Genomic DNA, 9,751 nt, shown 5'->3' on the forward strand with positions numbered 1-9,751 from the left:
CCTCCCTCCCTCCCTTCCCTTTTTCCTTCCTTCCTCCCTCCCTTCCTTCCTTCCTTCCTTCCTCCCTTCCTTTCTTCTTTCCTTCGTGCATGCAGTGCTGAGGGAACCTTAGGGGGAAATAATACGCTCAGCTGTGAAGTGGGAGTTGACAGTATTTTCACTCTCACAATATAGGACCTTTGGTCTCCCCTGACAAAAAATGTTAAATTACACTGGAGGTTGACAATAAAGATTTTTCACTTTTTTTTTTTTTTGGAAGTGTTGACAGACCCCTTTAAAATGGAATCTCATATTCCACACTCTCTTTGTGGGTCACAGGATGCTGTATTGAGTATAGGTTTGCTTTAGGGGTTAAGCCTTGAGCAATGAAATGATACCCTGAAAACCAGTGAAATGACATCAGTGTGACAGCCCCTCATCTGCTATCGATTATCTTGTCACCAGAAGACACAGACTGCTCATCATGATATGTGGCACCTCAAACATTTTTTTCCATGCAACCAATTATCCTGGAAGAATATCAAGGCCCCATTGGTTTTTATTTTAAAAATAGAGGCCCAGTGCACAACATTCGTGCACTCGTGATGAGGTGGCGCTCAGCCTGGCCTGCACCCTTTAGCAGTCCAGGAGCCCTAAGGGGATGTCCAACTGATAGCTTAGGAGATGGCCTAAGCTATCAGTCGGACATCCTTAGTGCTGCCGTGGAGGCGGGAAAGGCTCCCACCACCACCGCTGTGCTCGCCAGCTGTGAGCCCGGCTTCGGGTTGAGTGGTGCTCCCCCTGTGGGAGCACACTGACCACCAGCAGGCAGCTCCTGTGTTGAGCATCTGCCCTCTGGTGGTCAGTGCGTGTCATAGCGACTGGTCATTTCACCATTCAGTTGATTTGCATATTACCCTTTTATTATATAGGATCGTAAGTTAAAGCCTCGAAGGCATGCAAGTGACAGTGTATGAAAACTCATATTCCTACTAGCAGTTGTTGGGCCTTACTGCAGTGATGAAAATCACTTTGTTTTCCAGTTAGGAGCCACGGGAAGAATCACGGCATTGTGTAGATTACTTACAACTCCACGGTGCCTGCACCATTTGGCCAAAGAATGCTAAGAATTTGCAGCTGCTGCTCCCACAAGTGGTTCCTAAGGGCACCCACTGGTGTTTAACACCCAGCTGTTGTTAATTTGAGCTGAAGATTTTTAATTGTTTTTCTGTTGAGATTTGTTAAATAACATTTTAGAGGACCAAAACTATAATAGCTGTATTAGCAGGATGCTAAAAGAGAAAAAATAACTGGAACGCGGCATTTTGGCCTGGTAAGCCGAGTTCAAAAATATCTTTTCCACATGACTGGCTTCCAGCCATCCCAGGAAAGGAGTTTCTAGGTAAATCGGTCAGGAGCTCAGCCCCGTGTTCCCCTTACTCATTTATCTGGAAGCTCTTCTTCTCTGAGTGGCCTTCTCTTGTTTCTATTATCTCAGCAGACGGGAGCCATAGTGCTTGGAGCAAACAGCATTAGCTGGCCAGCACCTGGTCCTAAGTGGCCAGCCTCTGTCATAGCTGTTTCCCCGTGACATCTAGCCCACCCATGACCACACAGAGGGATCTAAACCCTCCCCACCTGGCTTAGGCAGCTGTGTGGATGAGCAGATGATAGAAAACGTGGCCTTTCCTTTATTTCCACCAAGGCCACGGGGAGGGAATGAGAGGCGCTTCTACTGAGGAGAAACAATAACTGATGTTGTCCCTCAAAAGGGAAGTTGCCAAATATCCCAAGCAAGAGCTTTGGATGTGAAGAGAGGGCCCGGAAAGCTGGAGATGAGCCATAAATCCTCACTGCCATATGAAAATATCAACCATGCTTTGCATGTTAATGTTCAATATTCTCTTTACCAAGAAAACCTGGATTCTTCAGGTGTAATGGAGCACCTACTGTGTGCAAGGTGCTGTGCTAGTGGGGAACCTGGAGACCAAGTGTAAGCCAGGCCCAGGGCACCCAAGTGCTATGTAAACCAGTCACTTTACCAGTGGCAAGGGTCAGAGGGCTGATTTATGGCAGAAGGGATGACCTTCCAGGCTGAGGACCTCGAAGCACAAAAGCACAGTGGCCTGGAAAAGCGCATCTTATTGAAGGGACAGTAGGTGGTGGGACATGACAGCATTGGACAAGGGTAAGAAATGAGAAAAAAGTTGGAGAGGTTAATGCAACCAGAGTCTGGCTGGTTGAATGCCCTTCTACGGAGTTCAGATTCTATGCTGCGGGGACTGGGAAGCCATTCAATTCTATGGAGCTGGGAAGTGACATGCTTTTTAGGCAAATCATCCTGCTAGCAGGTGTGCTGTGAGGCTGAGCACCTGAGCTCCAGCGGGGAGGAGAGGAAGAACGCCCTGGAGAGCCAGAGCCAGGCTTCAATCCTAGACCTGCTGCTTACTGGCCTGAGGCAGTTGAGTTACCTTCACTATGTCTCTGCTTCCCCATCTGTAAAATGGGGATAAGAACAGCGCCTGATGCTTAAGGCTGTTTCAAATCGATGCACATAGAATGCTTAGAGCAGTGACTGGCACAGTAAGCTCTAGGCCACGGTTAGCTATTATTACTTTCAGATGTAAAATCCTACAATTTAGCAACTAGTTGCCATTGGGGAGGCAAAGAAACGAGTCGAAGGTGTAATGCTCATCAAAGGAACCTGGCAGATACCCAGAATTAATAACAATAACTAGAAAACAGCAGAAAATCACATCGAGGGACATTACAAAGGAACTTTATAATCTTCAAAGTGTCAAGGCTATATAATGACAGGAGATTTGACTTTGGGTAGAGAGCACATGGTGCGATATACAGATCTTATAGAAACCCACACCTGAAACCTATATGTTCATGTTGACCAATGTCACCCCAATAAATTTAATTTTTAAAAAAGTGTCGAGGAGCCCAGCCGGCATGGCTCCATTGTTGAGTGTCAACCTATGAACCAGGAGGTCACCGTTCAATTCCCAGTCCAGGCACATGCCCAGGATGCGGGCAATCCCCAGTGGGTGTCATGAAGGAGGCAGCCGATCAATGATTCTCTTTCATCATTGATGTTTCTCTCTCCCTCTCCTTTCCTCTCTGAAATCAATAAATATAATATTTTTTTAAGTGTCGAGGAAACACAAAGGAACTGTTCTATCCTGTAGGACACCAGAAAGACATGACAACTAAAGGCAACACCAGACTTAGAACTTGATCCATTGGCTTCCAAAGACACTATTGGGACAATTGAGATAATTCCACTGACATTTGAGTGGGGTCTGAAGATGCAGCTATGTAGAAGCCTGTGCTTGGCTCCTTTTTCAAAAGAAATGACACGAAGTGTCCTATAGTGTGAGGCATCAGGTGGGCAACTTATGCCCAGATGTTTCAGAAAGCTTTCTGTACTCTGCTTGTAAGTTGTCTGTAAGTTGGCAATTGAAAAGGGGAGCAATTTATTTTTAAATGAAGAGCTAGCATTTGTTGAGCATCTCTCTTTATTAGACACCGTGGCGGTGCTTTCACATGAGCAGATCGGTTCCCCAGGAAACTTGTCTGACTTGCGTCTCTACCCAAAGGGCATCCCTCTCCCCTCCCCTGAGACGCGCGGCCTGAGCTCCTCCCACCGGACCACCGGCCACTGCACTCACTGCTTGTGCTTTGTCTGTGATGCCTGCGCCCTCCTTGGGCAGTAAGCTCTTTGAGGGCAAGGACTATAGCCCATTCTCCATGTGTCCACATCGCCCCACATAGCTCCTGGTAAATCACAGTGCTCAGTGTATGCTCAGTGAATGAAGCACTGAGGCTTGTCCACCATGGTGAGTACAGTCAAAAATGAGCCCTGGCTGGTGTGGCTCTGTTGGTTGGGTGTCCTCCTGTGCACAGAAAGGTTGCCCATTCAATTCGGGTTTCAGGTTCAATCCCCGGGCAGGGGTGTGCAGGAGGCAGCCAAGTCAATGTTTCACTCTCACATCCATGTTTCTCTCTCTCCCTTCTTCTTCCTCTCCCTCTTCCTTTCCCTTCTTCTCTCTCAAATATCAATTAAAAAATCTTTTTTAAAAAAATCTGAGGCACCAGACATGGGATGCATGCCTGATGCGTGACTTCTTTCCAGGTGGCCCGGGCTCTGGCAAAGGCACGCAGTGTGCAAAGCTGGTGGAAAAATACGGATTCACACACCTCTCGACTGGTGAGCTCCTGCGTCACGAGCTGTCATCAGACTCTGAAAGAAGCAAATTGATCAGAGACACCATGGAACGTGGAGACCTGGTGCCCTCCGTAAGCAACAGCTGCCTCCCCGGCTGGGGGGATATTATGGGGTGTTGCCTTTAGTCTAAGCTGCTGGAACAGAAGAGCCCAAAAGGACAAGGGCTGTATTCGAGTTCTCTCTGCGGAGCCGGCAGAGGCAGGCAGGAGATCCACGTTGTCCAGGCCCAGGTTCCTTCTGTCTTGTTGCCCTGCCAGCTCCTTGAATATTAGCCTGTCTCACCTTTTCCCCCAAACTGGTCCCACTTTAGAACTGAAATATTTAAAGCAGAGATGAAGCGTGGTACAGCAAAGCCTAGGAATGCAACCCTCTGTAAAAGAGAAAATACAGTTTCCATTATTGTGGGAGGTATGATAGCATTGTCTTGAACTTTGGTATCTTCCTTGTGTAGTTTAAGAATATGTATCTTTCTTACGTATTGTTGTTTGTATGTGTTTTTTCAAGTCGCCATCCATTTCTGAGAAGCTGGATGCCGTGGGTGTCGAAAACTATTAATTCCTCCCACGCCAAGTCCCAGGGTCTGTAACTGGGCTTGAGCTCACGGAGCTTTATGCTCCTCCTTGGCCGGCTGCATTGCCAGGAAGACAGAATGGCTCTCGTGGAAAACAACAAACCGCTGCAATTGCCTCTTAGCTGGCTTCCTTGTGGCCACTCCTCCCTACAGTTCACTCTCTTCACAGCAAACAGAATGATTTCTTGAAAGTGTTTATCAAATTGTATTATTCCCTTCCCAGCATCTTCCGGTGGCTCCCCGCCACAGTTAAAATAAAATCCAGAGTCCTTCCCCTGGCTCTGTTCCCACAACTCGCCTTGCTCACACCCACCAGCCACCGTTCCTCCCACAGGCCAGGCTGTGCCTGCCTCAGGGCCTTTGCACATGCTGTGTCCTCAGCCTGTGTGCTTTTCCTTAACATATGCACATAGATGCTCCTTTACTTCACCCAGATCCCTACTTTAATGTAGCAATTTATCAAAGAGGCCTCCCTCACCACCCGTATCTCTTAGCCCTGCTTTAATTTTGTCCCCAGTGGTTCTCTCTAGCTGACTGTTACTTATTTGTTCATCTATTATCTGTCTTCCTCACTAGTATGTCAACTTCACCAGGAGTTAATTTCCCATTATCTAGGGATAGTTTCTGACCACCCTGTGGTGCCTGCATTCTCTGAGACCCTGCCCAAAGCCAGGGGAGCTGGGGAGCCAGGGAACAGGCTGGGGGCATTGCTCCTGCATCCCTTCCCAAGCTTCCGTACATCTCTCCTCCTTTACTTACCATAGGCACAGGTCCGATCTATGTTTCTAACAGAGAAAGTGCTGTTGCTAGAAAATGCTACTTCATAGCTACTGAAAATCTTCTCAAGTTACTGGCTGTCAAATCTAATACATTTGCTGGTAAAAATCAACAGTATGTTTTGCCTAGTTTTAAACTGCCGTTCTGCCTAATTATGGGGTGCTGCCATGTGAAATGCGGCCACTATATTTTATCTCATCTAAGATGCCATTATTTCAAGACACCCCAGTAAAATATAACCAGTAAAAATATACCAGTAAGAAAAAAACACTAATAATTAAATTATGCCCAGCACTGATTGTAAGATACCTACCCATTTCAAAGACATTAAAATGTGTGTCAGGGAGAGAATGAGGCTTAGAGTTGATGAGAAACAGCATATTTCTGTCCGCTGTTAATCCTATCTGACCCGCCCTCCCTCTGGGCTGGGCTGACCGAGGAGCCCTGAGGCCATGCAGGCATTGCTCTGGGAGGAGCTCAAGTCCTGACCCCGTCCCTCCGCTGCAGGGCGTCCTTCTGGAGCTGCTGCGGGAGGCCATGGCGGCCAGCCTCGGCCACACCACCGGCTTCCTGATCGACGGCTACCCTCGGGAAGTGAAGCAAGGCGAAGAGTTCGGGCGCAGGGTAAGTGTCCTTTTGGGGATTATCCCAGGAGAGACGTGTGGGATGTCACTGCGGTTGGGAGATAAATTCAAAGTCTCTTGCCTTCCCAATGACATGAATCAAAACTTTCCGTTACAAATGGCAGAAACTCACACAAAGTCAAAAAAAAGAAGAAGAAAGGGAAGGGATAGTAGTGATGGAGTTATCGGCTCAAGTAGCTAACCGGTCCAGGAGTGGCTCACTACATATCCAAATTAGTTTATCCACCATCTGACTTCTCCCAGCTCTTGGATTGTCCTTCCTTTGCGTTGGCCTCATTTTCTTCCTGTTCCAGGCTTATCTTCCACCATCTAAGTGACCTCACAGAAAAGGGTTTCTATCTGCCAAAGGGTCTAACAAAAGCACCCGGGGTTGTGTTTCCTTATCAGGTTGGGAGATAAATTCAAAGTCGCTTGCCTTCCCAATGACATGAATCAAAACTTTCAGTTACAAATGGCAGAAACTCACACAAAGTCGCAAAAAAAGAAGAAGAAAGGGAAGGGATGGTAGTGATGGAGTTATGGGCTCAAGTAGCTAACTGGTCCAGGAGTGGCTCACTACATATCCAAATTAGTTTGTCCACCATCTGACTTCTCCCAGCTCTTGGATTGTCCTTCCTTTGCGTTGGCCTCATTTTCTTCCTGTTCCAGGCTTATCTTCCACCATCTAAGTGACCTCACAGAAAAGGGTTTCTATCTGCCAAAGGGTCCAACAAAAGCACCCGGGGTTGTGTTTCCTTATCCTGGGTTGTTAGGTCACAGGCCCATCACTGAACCACTCGCTGCGGCCAAGGGGGAGATGGGAGGGCTGCTGGTGGAATTCCCAAGAATATCCCCATCCGGCCTGGAGGACCAGGGCGGAAACTAGAAGGGAGGAGGGAGAATGGCCACCACACATACTGAGAAAGGGAAGGGAAATTACCAGAGGAAAAGCAGGAATGCCCTTAGAAGAAGGCAGGGGAATGGACAGGCAGATTCAAAATATGCCATGGACAGGTGTGCCATTTCATTACTGAACTCATGACCTTCTACCAAACCGTTTTTTACATTCTGCTGGGAGGAGTTTGCAAAGATCCAGCATGATATTAATTTGTCCCTGGGTACAGTACATTTAGAAGATTCTAATATCAATCAGGCTTGTGTGCAAAAGAACACATACAACCTTTAAACGACCAGAACAACAAAGATGCTGAAAAGTCAGATGAGCTGTTATTGATTGATTCGTGCCCTGCAGGGACCCAGCATTTGTGCAGCCCCTCCAAATTACAGGCAGGTGATTAATTTGAAAGTTGGCAAAGACAAGTACTGACATCTGCTTTTCTCCAGAGATTCAGAGCCATCAGGCTGGTTGAGAGCCTAGTGAACATTTCCTGTACACCCATCACGCGTGCAACTCCTCCAGGCCTGTGATTGGTTTTAACCACTCACCAGCCTTTCTGTATCAGAGATGGATATGCTTGATGCATGGGACCATCTGTTGCCGAAAAGAAATCCAGTTCAGTCCGTTAGTTAGGCTGCACTTTCGCATACCTGTCACTGACCGAGTTCTCTGAGATGTAAGATCCTTTGAGGATTTGCTTGGCTACTGCACATGACATCACTTAAGGCCAAACGCAAGCTACAGCTGTGACCACAGTTCAGGGCTATGTCTGTAGGTGATCTCTCCACTACCTTCTTATCTTCCATTCCCAAGGCTGGTTTTCCCTCTATTGAATTGATCAGTGCTTTCCGTATCCAACATGGTATATTAGGGGAGGCAGGGTGTCAGCAGGTGTGTGTGTGTGTGTGTGTGTGTGTGTGTGTGTGTGTGACAGAGAGAGAGAGAGAGAGAGAGAGAGAGACAGAATATGAAGGAAGAGCTGGGGTTTCTAACCATCATCCCCATCTCCCACCCCAGTCGAGAACCCCTGGTTACAGTGACTTTGGGGTTCACTGTATTCAGAGCCTGGCTTTCTAACTCACTGGCAAGAGCTCAATTTCTCTTCTATAAAATGTAGATTGAAAAGAGACACCTCGTTGCTTGTTGGGATGATTGGGTGGAATTCTTGAGAAGTGCCTTACACATTTATAAGGCTGCATATGTGGTTACAGTTTTATTTTCAAAATTATTTGTGGTTTTGTGACTGTGGGAATAAAAATTATGTAGATGTGAGGCAATACGGAAAAGTATAAAACAAAGGGTAACCAATCACCCAGAGATAACACCTATTCTTTGACATATGTTCTTCCAGTATTTGTTATGTTTTCATATAGTTAAAATCATATAGAATACATAACTAACAGAGTAATAGCTGTTATTTGGTGAGCACTTAAAATGTCCTGGGAACTGAACTAGATGCTTTACATACGGCACTTTATGAGTCTTTACGATCCCATTCAGAAGGCATTATCATCCCCACTTTAGAGATTCTCCTCATGTTGAGGAGGGGTGTGCTTCGCCTGGCTCCCTAGTGTGGAATTGAAAAGCTTTCCTGTATTAAGCCAGCATTTTACTCAACAACAGCCAAACTAAATACACATTACCACGAGCAAAATGCATGCACCTGCGCTTGGCTTTTCCCTCCCAGGAGCCCCTGAGCTGAAATTCTGCCCTGAGCCTGAGTATGCAGATCATTTGCCTGGATGTGAGAATGATGATATGACTGCCCCTCAGCCGATACCCTTAACTCTCTCAGAACATTTTTCGTCACCAGAATCAGCGATTCTGTGTATAAATATGTTCTAACCTTCAGAATGAGCTTTTAGGGGAAAAAAAGAAAGAAAGAAAAAGGTTGAGTCTGACCATGGGATGTTCCTGTAGATATGTGGTAGTTGTTTGGGATTTGGGGAGCCTTGAGGACCCCTTGGGATTTTCCACTAGAGATTTTCTGTTCTATTCATCTGACTTCTGGTTCTCCCGAGAACTTTGAGCTGGGTAATGGGGTAATGGTGGCAATGGGGTGGTATTATTATTAAGGTTGTGTGTTCAGGAATGCTGAACCAACCCAAATACCCCTCCTCTGGTGAGGTTGCCCAAGGGGATATCATATACCTCAGAGAGAGAACCAGTGAGAGCCCTTCCCCTTCACTCCCCCCTCCCCCCAGTGCAGAGACTGGTACGTATGCTGGAGCAGTGGCCTAGGCTAAATGCATGGGTGGGGCCTCCAGCTGATTCTAAACCAAAGTGACCATCAGGGGCTTTTACTGTTCAAAGTATTTTACTGTTCAAATGTATTGCTGGTCTAAGGGCCGCAATTTGAGAATCAGTGTGGCTGAGATGTAAGATCCTTTGAGGATTTGCTTGGCTACTGCACATGACATCACTTAAGGCCAAACGCAAGCTATAGCTGTGACCACAGTTCAGGGCTACGTCTGTAGGTGATCTCTCCAACACCTTCTTATCTTCCATTCCCAAGGCTGGTTTTCCCTTCATTGAATTGATCAGTGTCTTCTGTATCCAACATGGTATATTAGAGGAGGCAGGGTGTCAGCAGGTATGTGTGTGTGTGTGTGTGTGTGTGTGTGTGTGTGTGTGTGTGTGTGAGAGAGAGAGAGAGAGAGAGAGAGAAA

The 9,751-nt window shown here is 46.8% G+C and overlaps 1 protein-coding gene across 1 annotated transcript in view; it reads left to right on the forward strand.

The window, feature by feature from the left end:
- Nucleotides 1-9,751, forward strand: part of AK5 (adenylate kinase 5) — a 199,510-nt gene that overhangs the window by 177,906 nt on the left and 11,853 nt on the right. The window contains exons 10-11 of the mRNA XM_014544328.1: nucleotides 4,121-4,284; nucleotides 6,069-6,257. Of these exons, the coding sequence (XP_014399814.1) occupies nucleotides 4,121-4,284; nucleotides 6,069-6,257 (353 nt within the window). The remainder of the gene's footprint in view (nucleotides 1-4,120; nucleotides 4,285-6,068; nucleotides 6,258-9,751) is intronic.

The sequence above is a fragment of the Myotis brandtii genome, unplaced genomic scaffold (assembly GCF_000412655.1).
Source record: "Myotis brandtii unplaced genomic scaffold, ASM41265v1 scaffold36, whole genome shotgun sequence".
Lineage (NCBI taxonomy): Eukaryota > Metazoa > Chordata > Mammalia > Chiroptera > Vespertilionidae > Myotis > Myotis brandtii.